Source organism: Bombina bombina, chromosome 6 (assembly GCF_027579735.1).
Source record: "Bombina bombina isolate aBomBom1 chromosome 6, aBomBom1.pri, whole genome shotgun sequence".
NCBI lineage: Eukaryota > Metazoa > Chordata > Amphibia > Anura > Bombinatoridae > Bombina > Bombina bombina.
This window is the reverse complement of record NC_069504.1, coordinates 702,974,142-702,990,436: the sequence shown is the minus strand read 5'-3', so window position 1 is coordinate 702,990,436 and position 16,295 is coordinate 702,974,142. Positions and strand designations below refer to the sequence as shown.

General features: G+C 39.6%; 1 protein-coding gene across 2 annotated transcripts in view; it reads left to right on the top strand.

Moving 5' to 3' along the window:
• The window catches only part of HOOK2 (hook microtubule tethering protein 2), a 113,038-nt gene extending 97,171 nt beyond the window's left edge, over positions 1-15,867 (top strand). For both annotated transcript variants that reach the window (XM_053717844.1, XM_053717843.1), the window contains one exon: positions 12,511-15,867. In XM_053717844.1, the coding sequence (XP_053573819.1) occupies positions 12,511-12,684 (174 nt within the window). In that variant the 3' untranslated portion in view covers positions 12,685-15,867. The remainder of the gene's footprint in view (positions 1-12,510) is intronic.
• The last annotated feature ends 428 nt before the right edge of the window (positions 15,868-16,295 follow it).

Genomic DNA, 16,295 nt, shown 5'->3' with positions numbered 1-16,295 from the left:
GGACTCTCTGATCCAGGCTCGTAAGCCGGTGTTTCACCGGATGTACCTTTAAGGTCTTGTGCACCTATGTATTATGGTGCAAGTCTCCAGGTTTTCCTTTGGTTTAAGGTGAGAGTTCCTCATATTCTGTTTCTCCATGAGGGTTTGGAGAAAGGTTTATCATCCAGTTCTCTGTAGGGATAGACCTCTGCCCTTTCAGTCTTGTTTCAAAAGAAGTTAGCCAATTTGTTGGACATTCAGGTCCTGGTCAGAATAGGCCTGTGTTTAATCTGTGTCTCCTCCTTGGAGCCTTAATTTAGTTATTCGTGTTCTGCAACAGGCTCTGTTTGAGCCTATGCATTCTGTTGATATTAATCTGTTGGCTTTTTTCTTCTGCTTGTATAGCTTCAGAATTATCTGGCTTACAGTGTGATCCCCGATCCCCCTTATTTTATTTTCCATGCGGATAAGGATGTTCTACGTACCAAATGGGAATTTCTTCCCAAGTGATCTTGGACCGTAATATCTATCAGGAGATGGTAGTTCCTTCCTTTTGTCCTAATCCTTCTACTCAAAAGAAACTTTTGTTACACAACCTGGATGTGGTTCGTGTTCTAAAGTTCTTTCGCAGGATACCAGGGATTTTAGGCAATCCTCTGCCTTGTTTGAGGTTCCTTGGTAGGCGCAAGGGTCAATAGGCCTCTGCAACTCCTCCTTTCTTTTTGGTTCAGGGGTGTCTTTCGTTTGGCTTATGAGGAAGCTGGTCATCGGCTTCCTGAGAGGATTACGGCTCACTCTACCCATGCTGTTTCTTCTTCCTAAGCTTTTAAAAATGATGCATCCATGGGATAAATCTGTAAGGCGGCTTCTTGGTCCTCTTTGAATACCTTTTCAAAATTTTACAAATTTGTTTCTGTGCCTCAGCTGAGGCTTCTTTTGGGAGAAAGGTGCTTCTAGGCGGTGGTGCCTTCAATTTAGGTCTGCCTGCCTTTAGTTCTCCCTCCCTGTCCATTCAGTGCCCTCTCTGGCTTGGGTATTGGTTTCCCAACAGTAATTGAATGTATTCGTGGACTTTCCATGCCATTGGAAAGAAAACAAAATTTATGCTTACCTGTTGATAAATGTTTTTTCTTTCCTGGCATGGAGAGTCCACAACCCGCCCTTTTGTTTTCTTAACCTTCAGGCACCTCTATACCCCTAGCGTTCCTTTTTCTCTTTCCTTATTCCCTCGGCTGAATGACTGGGGATTATGGGAAGTGGGAGTGATACTTAAGCTTTGCTAGGGTGTATTTGCCTCCTCCTGGTGACCAGGAGTTGAATTCCCAACAGTAATTGAATGGAATCGTGGACTCTCCATGCCAGGAAAGAAAATAATTTATCAGGCAAGCATACATTTTTTGTTTTTTATCAAGTTTTATTTGGAAGACCAGAGAAATAGCATACTGTTTGGGGAGAAAATCTAATATTGTGTTTTTAATTTAACTATTTCCCCCTCCTTTTTTCCACTTGCTTACTCACTCTAAAAGCTAAACATATCAATCATTCCTATTAATCTGACTAGACGATAATTTACCAACTCAATAGACTAATGGTTTGTGTGTGTTCCTATAATCCAGGCAGGTTGTCTTTTTTTTTTTGTTTGTTTGTTTGTTTTTTTAAATTTACATATATATTTTTTTGCTTTATATATTAAATATATACACATTATGTTTTCCATTCTAAATATTAGGTAGTTTTGGTGCATGTAAGGGCATATTTCACCCTGTCACTTTCCTAATTGTAGTAATGCATACATGAGGTTGACCAGTGCACACAGGAATTGCTGAAACGTGGAAGTGCAGTTGATAGCATTATTATATTGTTTTTGTTTTTTTTAATTGCCTGAACAAATTGTAACCATGTGAAATGCTGCCACACTGGTTTTGCTTCTGTTGTTAGATTTGCCTTATAAGGCACAGGTAGGTCATATTAAAGTAGTTCGTTAGAATGGCTTTATGATGTTGAGTTTCACTTTTTTATGGACTTGTTTTCTGGCTAGTTTCAGTATGAGTGTGCCTGTAATGCTCATGTGATGTGATTTGCTGTGACAGAGTACACAAACTTTACTAAGGAAAGACCCATTGGAACAATTGACAGTGTGTATAATCTGGCTAGCATGTATTTAAAAACCAGGTTAAAAACTTGTGTGTTGTGTGTTTTTTTTTTTTGTGTGTGTTTTTTTTTTTAAATCCCAGAATTCACTGAGCGTTTAATCAGCTTGGGTAAAAGTAATTTTATGTGAAACTTGTATAAACCGGTCAGGAATTTAGAATGTAAGTTGTCACTAATCTATATCCCTAAAGACAGTTAGCTTAGAAGATGCTTTTTTGGTTCCATAAACTTTGACCTAAGTTTCCTTTAAATGAATAATGAAATATAAATATTTTCTCTCTGATGAGTAACTTTTTTTTTTCCCACTGACTGGTTAACTATAGTTGTTTGGTGACCACAAACTGTGTAATTTAATAAACCAATACTTATGTGATCCTTTTCTTGTTGGAACTTGCCGGAGTTTTATTTTACCCCAACTTTCTGTGAATGCGTGGTCAGCACTCAGGGTAGTGGCATTGGGAATGTGTACCTATTCCGGCTTGAGAGTTTAGTGTAATTCCGTTTTATGTTTATTGGGGGGATATCGGCTAAAGTATGAGAGAACCATTTTCTCTTGCAAGGTGTATCCAGTCCACGGATTCATCCTTTATTTGTGGGATATTCTCATTCCCTACAGGAAGTGGCAAAGAGAGCACACAGCAAAGCTGTCCATATAGCTCCCCCTCTAGCTCCACCCCCCAGTCATTCTCTTTGCTGGCTCTAAGCACTAGGGTCTCTCTACGGGAGGGTAAATTGAATGTGGTGTTAGAATTGTAGTTTTTATTATCTTCAATCAAAAGTTTATTTTAAATGGTACCGGTTTGTACTATTTACTCTCTAGCAGAAAAGTGATGAAGATTTCTGCTGAGAGGAAAATGATTTTAGCATGTTGTAACTAAAATCCACTGCTGTTCCCACACAGGACTGAGAAGTACCAGAAAACTTCAGTTGGGGGGAACGGTTTGCAGGGTAATCTGCAATGAGGTATGTTCAGTCATTTATTTCTAGACAAGACTGAGATAATGCTAGAAGAGACTGACAATATCCCATGAGTGGAGGGTAAGCTATGTTCACAGACTTAGTAAGGAATTGAATGCTTACATAACAGGGCTAATTATGCTGGTTGACACTGATTCAGGGCAATAGATTGTTTATTCAAGAATAATATCGTTTGTAGACACTTTGAAAGTCCTTTTGAGGTTCTTTCTGGGGTTATTACCCACATGGCTGGTTTTTAGTCACTTAAGAGTGATTTACTAGGCCTCACAACTCCGGAGTAGAGTGGGAGGGGCCTAATTTCGTGCCTCAGATGCGCAGTTAGAATTGCAGAGAAGTTCATGCTGCTTCACATGGAGGGTCCTGCTGCTGTTTGAGGGCCTTATAGAAGCTATATTCCCCCAAATCTGATCCCTAAGTGCAGGTAGGGCCACAGCAAGGCTGTGGCAAGGTGCTGTACTATTTTTAACCGGTTGCTGGCTTTAGGCTGCTCCGGTTTGGGCATTAAGGGGTTAATCGTTTTGAAACTTGTGGTGCAATCTTATTAAGGCTTTAGGTACATACTGTGAAAATTTCAGGAGAATTGCTGCATTTTTCACTGTTTTGTAAAATTGTGTGCTCTTTTTATCTCTTAAAGGCACAGTAACGTTTTTTTCAAATTGTGTTTTTTATTTGATTAAAGTGATTTCCAAGCCTGCTTGTATATATTACTAGTTTATTAAACATGTCTGACACTAAGGAAAATCCTTGTTCAATGTGTTTAGAAGCCATGGTGGAACCCCCACTCAGAATGTGTCCCACTTGTACTGATATGTCTATACACTTTAAAGATCATATTGTTGCACTTAAAAATGTGGCCCAAGATGATTCTCAGACTGAAGGTAACGAGGGTAGCCCGTCTGCCTCTCCCCAAGTGTCACAACCAGTTACGCCCGCGTAAGCGACGCCTAGTACCTCTAGTGCGTCTAACACTTTTACATTACAAGACTTGGCAGCAGTCATGGATAATTCTCTTCTTATCTAAACTGCCCGTGTTACCCGCAAAGTGTGATAGCTCCGTTTTAAGAACAGATTATGAGCATTCTGACGCTTTGGTAGCCGTATCCGATATACCCTCACAACGCTCTGAAGTGGGAGCGAGGGATTTGATGTCTGAGGGAGAAGTCTCTGATTCAGGAAGGGTTCCTCCCCATACAGATTCAGATACATTGGCTTTTAAATTTAAACTAGAAAACCTCCGCGTTTTGCTTAGGGAGGTATTAGCTACTCTGGATGACTGCGACCCTTTGGTGATCCCAGAGAAATTGTGTAAAATGGACAAGTATCTAGAGGTCCCTGTATACACGGATACGTTTCCGGTCCCTAAGAGGATTGCGGATATCGTTACTAGGGAGTGGGATAGACCAGGTGTTCCCTTTGCTCCCCCTCCTGTTTTTAAGAAAATGTTCCCCATACCTGACCCTGTGCGGGACTCGTGGCAGACGGTCCCTAAAGTGGAGGGGGCTATTTCTACACTTGATAAACGCACAACCCTACCAATTGAAGACAGTAGTGCTTTTAAAGACCCTATGGATAAGAAGTTAGAGGGTTTACTTAAGAAAATTTTTGTTCAGCAAGGCTTTCTTCTCCAACCTATTGCCTGCATTATTCCTGTAACTACTGCAGCTGCTTTCTGGTTTGAGGCGCTGGAAGACTCGCTCCAGACGGAGACCTCATATGAGGAAATTATGGATAGAATTAAGGCTCTAAAGCTAGCTAATTCCTTTACCACTGACGCCGCTTTCCAAATAGCTAAGTTAGCGGTGAAAAATTCAGGTTTCGACATTTTGTCGCGCAGGGCGCTATGGCTAAAGTCATGGTCGGCCGATGTGTCGTCTAAATCCAAGCTTTTGAACATTCCTTTCAAAGGAAAGACCCTCTTCGGGCCTGAATTGAAAGAGATTATTTCAGATATCACCGGGGAGAAAGGCCATGCTCTCCCTCAGGACAAGCCCTTTAAGACAAAGAACAAAGCTAATTTTTGTTCCTTTCGCAATTTCAGGAACGGCCCCGCTTCATCCTCTCCGGCTGCAAAGCAAGAGGGTAACGCTTCACAGCCCAAGGCAACCTGGAAACCTTACCAGGGCTGGAATAAGGGTAAACAGGCCAAAAAGCCTGCAGCTGCCACCAAGACAACATGAAGGGGTAGCTCCCGATCCGGGACCGGATCTAGTAGGGGGCAGACTCTCTCTCTTCGCTCAGGCCTGGGCAAGAGATGTACACGATCCTTGGGCATTAGAGATTGTAGCCCAGGGATACCTTCTAGAATTCAAGGACTCTCCTCCAAGGGGAAGGTTCCACATTCCTTGTCTATCTACAGATCAGACAAAGAAAGAGGCGTTTTTACGCTGTGTAGAAGATCTACATACAATGGGAGTGATCCACCCAGTTCCAATTGTAGAACAAGGACTGGGGTTTTACTCAAACCTGTTTGTGGTTCCCAAAAAAGAAGGAACTTTCAGACCAATCCTGGATCTCAAAATTCTAAACAAATTCCTCAGTCCCATCATTCAAGATGGAGACCATTCGGACAATCTTACCAATGATCCAGGAGGGTCAATATATGACTACCGTGGATCTAAAGGATGCGTATCTGCATATTCCTATCCACAAAGATCATCACCAGTTTCTCAGGTTCGTCTTTCTGGACAAGCATTATCAGTTTGTGGCTCTTCCTTTCGGGTTGGCTACTGCTCCCAGAATTTTCACAAAGGTGCTAGGGTCCCTCCTGGCGGTGCTAAGACCGTGGGGCATAGCAGTGGCGCCTTACTTAGACGACATCTTAATTCAGGCGTCGACTTTCCAAAGAACCAAGTCTCACTCGGAGATCGTATTGGCCTTTCTGAGGTCTCACGGGTGGAAGGTGAACGTAAAAAAAGAGTTCTCTCTCCCCCCTCACAAGAGTTCCATTCCTAGGAACCCTGATAGACTCGGTAGAAATAAAAATATTTCTGACGGAAGTCAGAAGGTTAAAACTGTTAACTACTTGCCGAGCTCCTCGGCCATCTGTAGCTCAGTGCATGGAGACAATCGGACTAATGGTAGCGGCAATGGACATAGTCCCTTTTGCTCGGATACACCTCAGACCACTGCAACTATGCATGCTCAAACAGTGGAATGGGGATTATGCAGATTTGTCTCCTCAAATACAGTTGGACCAGGAGACCAGAGATTCTCTTCTCTGGTGGTTGTCTCAGGATCACCTGTCTCAGGGAATATGTTTCCGCAGACCAGAGTGGATCATTGTAATGACAGACGCCAGTCTGGGGTGCGGTCTGGGACTCCCTGAAAGCTCAGGGCTTAGGGTCTCGGGAAGAAACTCTTCTCCCGATAAACATTCTGGAACTGAGGGCGATATTCAACGCTCTTCAGGCATGGCCTCAACTAGCTGCGGCCAAATTCATCAGATTTCAGTCGGACAACATCACGACTGTAGCTTACGTCAATCATCAGGGGGGAACAAAGAGTTCCCTAGCAATGACGGAAGTAACCAAAATAATCAGGTGGGCGGAGGATCACTCCTGCCATCTCTCGGCAATCCACATCCTAGGAGTAGACAACTGGGAGGCGGATTTTCTAAGTCGTCAGACTTTTCACCCGGGGGAGTGGGAACTCCACCCGGAGGCATTTGCCCAGCTGACTCAGCTTTGGGGCACTCCAGAGTTGGATCTGATGGCGTCCCATCAGAACACCAAACTTCCTCTCTACGGGTCCAGGTCCCTGGATTCCAAGGCATAATTGATAGATGCTCTAGCAGCGCCTTGGTCCTTCAATCTGGCTTATGTTTTTCCACCGTTTCCTCTTCTCCCGCGTCTGGTTGCCAGAATCAAGCAGGAGAAGGCTTTGGTGATTCTGATAGCGCCAATGAGGCAGGATCTTCTGATACAGGGTCCGTTCAAGCATCCAAATTTAGTTTCTCTATGTCTGACTGCTTGGAGATTGAACGCTTAATTCTATCAAAGCGTGGGTTCTCTGAGTCAGTTATAGATACTCTGATTCTGGCTAGAAAGCCTGTCACCAGAAAAATCTACCATAAGATATGGCGGAAATATCTTTGTTGGTGTGAATCCAAGGGTTACTCATAGAGTAAGATTAGGATTCCCAGGATATTGTCTTTTCTCCAAGAAGGATTGGAGAAAGGATTGTCAGCTAGTTCCTTAAAAGGACAAATATCTGCTTTGTCTATCCTGTTATACAAGCGTCTGGCAGAGGTACCAGACGTTCAAGCGTTTGCTCAGGCTTTAGTCAGAATCAAGCCTGTCTATAAACCTGTGGCTCCGCCATGGAGTTTGAATCTAGTTCTTTCAGTTCTTCAAGGGGTTCCCTTTGAACCTTTACATTCCATAGACATTAAGTTGTTATCTTGGAAAGTTTTGTTTTTGATAGCTATCTCTTCTGCTAGAAGAGTTTCAGAATTATCTGCCTTACAGTGTGATTCACCTTACCTGGTGTTCCACGCAGATAAGGTAGTTTTGCGTACCAAGCCTGGTTTTCTTCCTAAAGTTGTTTCTAACAAGAATATTAACCAGGAAATAGTTGTTCCTTCTCTGTGTCCTAATCCATCTTCCAAGAAGGAACGTCTATTACACAATCTTGATGTAGTTTGTGCTTTAAAGTTCTATTTACAAGCAATTAAGGCTTTCAGACAAACATCTTCCTTGTTTGTTATCTATTCTGGTAAGAGGAGAGGTCAGAAAGCGACTTCTACCTCTCTTCCCTTTTGGCTGAAAAGCATCATCTATTTGGCCTATGAGACTGCTGGCCAGCAGCCTCCTGAAAGAATTACTGCTCATTCTACCAGAGCAGTGGCTTCCACATGGGCTTTCAAAAATGAGGCTTCTGTTGAACAGATTTGTAAGGCAGCGACTTGGTCTTCACTGCATACTTTTACCAAATTTTACAAATTCTATACTTTTGCTTCTTAAGTTTGTGCTAAGATATCTACGTTGATATGCGCTTCTCAGCATTTTGAAGCCCGATTCCTCTCAGAGTACAGTGAATGTCAGAGGGATGTGAAGGGAGTATCACCTATTGAATGCAATGGTTTTCCTCACGGGGATCTATTTCATAGGTTCTCTGTTATCTGTCATAGAGATTCATCTCCTACCTCCCTTTTCAAATCGACGATATACTCTCATAGTCCATTACCTCTACTGATAACAGTTTCAGTACTGGTTTGGCTATCTGCTATATGTGGATGGGTGTCTTTTGGTAAGTATGTTTTCATTACTTAAGAAACTCTCAGCTATGGTTTGGCACTTTATGTATTTATATAAAGTTCTAAATATATGTTATTGTACTTATATTTGCCATGATTTAGGTTTTCAGTATATTTCCTTTTGCAGACTGTCAGTTTCATTCCCTTCAGTAGCTATGTGCATGGAAGTTTTAGGTCTCATGACTGCAGCATCGGACGCGATCCCCTTTGCTCGTTTTCATATGAGACCTCTCCAGCTTTGTATGCTGAACGAATGGTGCAGGGATTATACAAGGATATCACAATTAATATCCTTAAATCCCAATGTTCGACTTTCTCTGACTTGGTGGTTAGATCATCATCGTATCATTTTAGGGGCCTCTTTTGTTCTTCAAACCTGGACTGTGATCACAACAGATGCAAGTCTTTCAGGTTGGGGAGCTGTTTGGGGATCTCTGACAGCAGAAGGGGAAATTTCAAGAGGCGAGATTACCATTCAATATTTTGGAACTCCGTGTGATTATCAGAGCCCTTCAGTCTTGGTCTCTGTTGAAGAGAGAACCGTTCATTTGTTTTCAGACAGACAATATCACAACTGTGGCATATGTCAATCATCAGGGTGGGACTCGCAGTCCTCAAGCTATGAAAAAAGTATCTCGGATACTTGTTTTGGCGGAATCCAGCTCCTGTCTAATTGCGGTTCATATCCCAGGTATAGACAATTGGGAAGCGGATTACCTCAGTCGTCAGACTTTACATCCGGGAGAATGGTCTCTCCACCAGATGTGTTTTTTCAAATTGTTCAGATGTGGGGGCTTCCAGAAATAGTTCTGATGGCTTCTCATCTAAACAAAAAACTTCCCAGGTACCTGTCCAGGGATCCTCAGGCGGAAGCAGTGGATGCATTGACACTTCCTTGGTGTTATCAACCTTCTTATATTTCCCCGCCTCTAGTTCTTTTTCCAAGACTGATCTCCAAAATCATCATGGAGCAATCGTTTGTGCTGCTGTTGGCTCCAGCATGGCCTCACAGGTTTTGGTATGCGGATCTTGTTCGGATGTCCAGTTGCCAACCTTGGCCACTCCCATTAAGGCCAGACCTTCTATCTCAAGGTCTGTTTTTTCCATCAGGATCTCAAATCGTTAAATTTAAAGGTATGGAAATTGAACGCTTAGTGCTTGGTCATAGAGGTTTCTCTTACTCAGTGATTAATACTATGTTGCAGGCTCATAAATCTGTTTCTAGAAAGATTTATTATAGAGTTTGGAAGACTTACATTTCATGGTGTTCTTCTCATAAATTTTCTTGGCATTCTTTTCGAATTCCTAGAATTTAACAGTTCCTTCAGGATGGTTTGGATAAAGGTTTGTCTGCAAGTTCCTTGAAAGGACAAATATCTGCTCTTTCTGTTTTATTTCACAGAAAGATTGCTAAACTTCCTGATATTCATTGTTTTGTGCAGGCTTTGGTTCGTATCAAGCCTATCATTAAATCAATCTCTCCTCCTTGGAGTCTTCATTTCGTTTTGAAGGCTTTACAGGCTCCTCTGTTTGAGCCTATGCATTCTTTAGACATTAAACTGCTTTCTTGGAAAGTGTTGTTTCTTTTGGCCATCTCTTATGCTAGAAGAGTTTCTGAATTATCCACTCTCTTGTGAATCTCCTTTTCTGATTTTTCATCAGGATAAGGCAGTTTTGCGGACTTCATTTAAATTCCTACCTAAGGTTGTAAATTCTAGCAATATTAATAGAGAAATTGTTGTCCCTTCTTTGTGTCCTAATCCTAAGAATTCTTTGGAAAAATCTTTACATTCTTTGGATGTGGTGAGAGCTTTTAAATATTATGTTGAAGCTGCTAAAGATTTCAGGAAGACTTCTAGTCTATTTGTTATCTTTTCTGGTTCCAGGAAAGGTCAGAAGGCTTCTGCCGTTTCCTTGCCCTCGTGGTTAAAACTTTTGATTCATCAAGAGTATTTGAAGTTGGGTCAAGACCCAACTCAGAGAATTACAGCTCATTATACTAGATCAGTTTACACTTCCTGGGCTTTTAAGAATGAAGCTTCAGTTGATCAGATTTGCAAAGCTGCTACTTGGTCTTCTTTGCATACATTTACTAAATTCTACCATTTTGATGTATTTGCTTCTTCGGAAGCAGTTTTTAATAGAAAAGTTCTTCCGGCAGCGGTTTCAGTTTGATTTTTCTGCTTTTGATTTAAGTTTCTTCCTCACATTTATGAGAATTAACTTATATTTTGGGTTGTGGATTTTTTTTTCCAGCAGAAAATGGCTGTTTGTTTTTATATTTATCCCTCCCTCTCTAGTGACTCTTCCGTGGAGTTCCACATCTTGGGTATTGCTATCCCATACGTCACTAGCTCATGGACTCTTGCCAATTACATGAAAGAAAACATAATTTATGTAAGAACTTACCTGATAAATTCATTTTTTTTCATATTGGCAAGAATCCATGAGGCCCACCCCTTTATTTTATGGTGGTTATGATTTTTTTGTATAAAGCACAATTATTTCCAAATTCCTTTGTTGATGCTTTTTACTCCTTTCTTTATCACCCCACTTCTTGGCTATTAGTTAAACTGAATTGTGGGTGTGGTGAGGGGTTTATTTATAGGCATTTTGAGGTTTGGGAAACCATGCCCCTCCTGGTAGGATTGTATATCCCATACGTCACTAGCTCATGGACTCTTGCCAATATGAAAGAAATGAATTTATCAGGTAAGTTCCTACATAAATTATGTTTTTCAGCATATATCAGATGTCCAATAAGCTGCTTGGAGCTGGCCGTTTAAATGAAGAGGAGGGAGAAGCAGTTTTCATGGGACATTACAGTCCACTTTTTTTCTGTTTAACCTAAAAGAGGGCATTAATATATATATATATATATATATATATATATAATTTTTAACAGTTTGCTGCAGCTGCTATAGTTTTCGGGGCCACATAGCAATGCAGTCCTAATACCACACTGAAAACAAGCAGCAGCGCAAGAGAGCACTTCTGCAGGGGGAATACATTTCAGTATTAAAAACTCTCTCGATGATAAAGCGTGTAGAAATACGTATATACTGTATTGCTAGTATGCTGTAATATTCTCTAAAATAGTTTGACTTTCCCATCGCTTTAAAGTCTGCTCCAGAGCAGCAAAGCACAGCTGGGAGCTAGCTAAATACTTCTGATGAGCCAATGATAAGAGGCATGTAAGTGAAGCTAGCTCCCAGTAGTGCATGGCTGCTTCTGAGCCTACCTATGCATGCTCTATCTGAACCATTAAAGTTTTTTAAATTTGACTTTCATGTCTCATTTTAATATTTCCTGACTTGTGGTTTAATGATGTTACATTCTCAGAACTTGAAGATACCCTATCTTTCCACAATGATACATCCAATTACACAGTTAACTGTATTGGGGTAGTAATTTTTAAAGGGACAGTAAATTCATAATTAGACATCCATGATTCAGAGAGAGCATACCATTTTAAACAACTTTCCTATGTACTTCTATTTTATTTGCTTCCTTCTCTTGATATCCTTTGCTGAAAGGTTTATCTAGGAAAGCTCAGGAGCAGCAAATAACCTAGGTTCTAGCTGCTGATTGGTGGCTGTATATATGTATATATATATGTGTATGTGTGTGTGTGTGTGTATATATATATATATATATATATATATATATATATATATATATATATATATATATATATACACACACACACACACACAGTCAGTCATTGGCTAACCCATGTGTTCAGTGAGAAACCAGTAGTGCATTGCTGCTCCTTTAACTAATGATATCAAGAGAATGAAGAAAATTTAATAATAGAAGTTAATTGTAAAATTGTTTAAAATTTTATGTTCTACCTAAATCACGAAAGAGAAAAATTTTGGGTTTCATGTCCATTTTAATCCTCTATAGTCTATTAAATGTTTGAATTCGGCCCTCTCGTGATATCATATTTTTTTTTTTTTTATCAGTATCTAGAAGATCTATATTTCTATCTCTTTTTTTTTTTTTTTTTTTTTTCCCCTCCATATGGTCCCCAAACAACCTATTAGCCAGTGAACTGAATTGTAATCCAATGAATGGATTGTTGTCCTTTCAGTAAATTGTGACAAACAGGTAGATTTTCTTTTACAATTCTTTCTCTCTCCCAGGGTATGACCCTTCACCAGAAGGCGACTGATGAAAGAAGTCAGGCTCCCAGTGGTGCACAGTCCTTCCTGGCACAGCAGAGACTGGCCACTAGTGCCCGGCGTGGACTGCATTCTCGCTCTCACTCCATGCTCTTACGTTACTCTCCTTCCGACAAGCAACAGAGCTCTTCGTGATTTGCGTTTGAGGTGGAGATATACAGGAGAATATGGTGTGATGGGAATGTGAACGATGCAAAGGAATAACTTAAGCATATAGCCCTACAGGAGAACTGTGACCTGAAGCGGTGACTTATTTAATGAGTTTACACAGCTATGGTACTATTTGTCAGCTAAGCCGTCTGCTTACAGTGATACAGAAGCTAAATGGTGTTATTTATCCTTTAAATATGTCACTGATAATCACAAACAAGTGGATTGTCTGCCTTTTTAACCTATTCACTGCCAAAAGGTGGGACTGCAACCCAGAAATACATTGCACCTCTTTCTGGTATCCAAGGGGGTTAACTTTTTGCTGCCTTTCACTCCTCTTTAGATTGTTAAACACCCCTGCACCTTTGTATCCACAGACAATCGAATTGTGCTACACTTGCCTTTTTTAGCATAATACGTAGCCTTATTATTTTCACTCTACCTTCCTCACCAACCACCTAAGAAATTCCAAGCCATTTAAATCTTTTTAATGAACTTTTATTATTTTTTCAAAAAAGCTAATATTTATTTTTTTTGTGGGTATTTTTAAATGCCAAGAAACTTTTTATGTTTTTAGAAAAATCTGTCCACATAAGAAGATCACAAACTCAATTATATAACTAATAAAATGTAGTGAATACTTTTTTACAGAGAAAACACAGAATGTTTTAAAGGTATGATAGTATTAGAGCTATACAATAGTGTTTTAGAATTTCCGTTTAGTAAGAAAGTACTGATTCTTGCTCAGAAGTACAGGCCTTATGCAATGATTATCATATTTATAGCCTTTAGCTTTTTATGTGTGTATATTCTACACAAATAATACACCAAATATATTTTGTGTAATCCCCTTTTTGCAGAGCATTGCTCATCTCTTTTTGTTGTTGTTTATTTCAGGAGCACATACCTAGTTGGATTTTCTAGCTATGTTACGTTCTCGGATGTCATATGCATTGAGTAGCAGCCCTTTGGCAACTAAAGGGTTAGTGTGCTTAGTTGTGTAATATGGGATCTTGAGCTGCCCAGTCACAAGGGGGGGGGGGGGGGGGAAGGGTAATTAACATGAATTGTTTTTGGTTTTTTTGTTAATGGTTTCCTTTGCTCTCAAGCCTGTTTTATCTTGTCATAGCGATTAAATCATGGGGCATATATGTGCAATAAGTAGATATTTGTGAAATTGTAATTTTACCATTATCATTTTGCTGGAATGTGGTTTTATTTACAGAAGATGCAGTGTTTCTACTGCAGTAGTATAACGTTATTTTCTACAGAGTAGACTGGCTGTTTGTTTTTGTTTTTTTTTGTCCAAGTAGGAGCATGGACGAAATTTTAGCTAATACAGTGCATGGTTTGTTTTTAAGGACCCCAGGAAGAAATGCACATTTGAAATAACAAGTGCCTGAGCAACCATTGTAATTTGTGTGTTACTGAAAACACTGTCTGTTTCTTAGCTTTTTCCAAGTCATTCTGTGCTTTGTGAAGAGCAAGTTACAACTATGCACTTGCAATACAACAACAATAGAAGTTAGCAGAACAAGATGTTTCAGTTTTACGCAGTTCATGATTCATTTTGTTAATTGTCCATTTTCATTTTTGATGTAACTAGGAGGTGAGATTTTATTACTTTTTTAGCTTTTGTCTCTCATACCGTATTTTATCCTTTGACCTATATTTATATTTTCTGCTTAATGGGTACTTGTACAATTGATGGCATTGCAGTTCCACATGTAAAATTCTCTTGGAACATTTACCTTTTTTTTTTTTTTTGGAGCACTTGAGTCTCTAAGTAAATTATGTGATTGATCTTATAATTGGTATTAGTTGCAGTATTCATACTTTTTTTTTTTTTTTTTCTTTAAAACATTTGCTTTTAACAGGGCAGAATTTTTTTTTATATTATTTTGCTCTTTCTTTCTCTAACTTGCACTCTGCTACTCTCGAACTTGGTTTGTCCCACTCTCTTGTGCTTTCTTCTACATTCTTATGCTCCATTTTACCCCTACATTATCTTGCGCTCTCTCTCACATTATCTCGCTCTCTCTTTCTGCTATATTATCTTGCTCTCTTTCTGCTACATTATCTCGCTCTCTTTCTGCTACATTATCTCGCTCTCATTCTGCTACATTATCTCACTCTTTCTTCTACAATATCTCACTCTTCTACATTATCTCACTCTCTGCTACATTATCTTGCACTCTCTTCTACATTATCTCGCACTCTTTCTTCTACATTATCTCACTCAAACTTTTTTACATTATCTCACTCTCTCTTTCTTCTACATTATCTCGCACTCTCTTCTACATTATCTCGCACTCTCTCTTCTACATTATCTCGCACTCTCTCTTCTACATTATCTCACTCGCACTCTCTTCTACATTATCTCGCTCTCTCTGCTACATTATCTGGCTCTCTCTTTCTGCTACATTATCTCGCACTCTCTTCTTCAACATTATCTCGCTCACTCTTTTTTCTACATTATCTCACACTCTTTCTTCTACATTAACTTGCTCTCTCCTACATTATCTCGCTCACTCTTTCTTCTACATTATCCCGCTCACTTTTTCGTCTACATTATCTCGCTCTCTTCTACATTATCTCGCTCACTCTTTTTTCTACATTATCTCGCTCTCTTTCTTCTACATTAACTTGCTCTCTCCTACATTATCCCGCTCACTTTTTCGTCTACATTATCTCGCTCTCTTCTACATTATCTCGCTCTCTCTTTCTCTTACCCTTTGTTTTTCTTACTCTCAACTTTCTCCTTGTCCAGTAAATATTGCAACTAGTGCTATGTCCAGTGTTAACAACTATGATGTTGGCTTGAGTTTGTTTTATAAAACATCCTTTTTAATGTTTTATTCTTTATGAATAGTGGAGACCCTATGTCATATATTTCTGTCTATTTGTATAGCAATCTCCAGCAAGAAATCAGTAGTGTCCTTGGTGCTCTGTATTTTTATAATTAAAATGTCCAAAGTTTTGATTTCTTTTCTTTTTTTTTCTTTTTTTTTTTTTTTTTAAAGAAATTTTAACTCTAAAAGTAGTTCTCATTTTAAAATGGGTTTGAAATGCTGATTTATTAATCAATAAATACTCACCAATGCTGCCATTGTAATGGTTGTCAACTTTTATACACTACAAAATAAAGTCTTATTTCTCTTTTTATTACTTCCCTCTTAGTTCCTTCTTTACGTGTGTGATTTGTGATCTGCAAAATGATATATACACTCAGAGTCCTGTATGTACTAGTCACTGGGATGGCTAAAAAAAATAATATAATGTGTGTCAGAATACTTGTAAAATACATCAAACAGGTTATATTAAAATAAAGGCACAAAATGTGTGCATGCTTACAATGTAGGGTTCTGATAAGCTTTTCTCCAACATAGGTGTGTCCGGTCCACGGCGTCATCCTTACTTGTGGGATATTCTCCTCCCCAACAGGAAATGGCAAAGAGCCCAGCAAAGCTGGTCACATGATCCCTCCTAGGCTCCGCCTTCCCCAGTCATTCTCTTTGCCGTTGTACAGGCAACATCTCCACGGAGATGGCTTAGAGTTTTTTAGTGTTTAACTGTAGTTTTTATTATTCAATCAA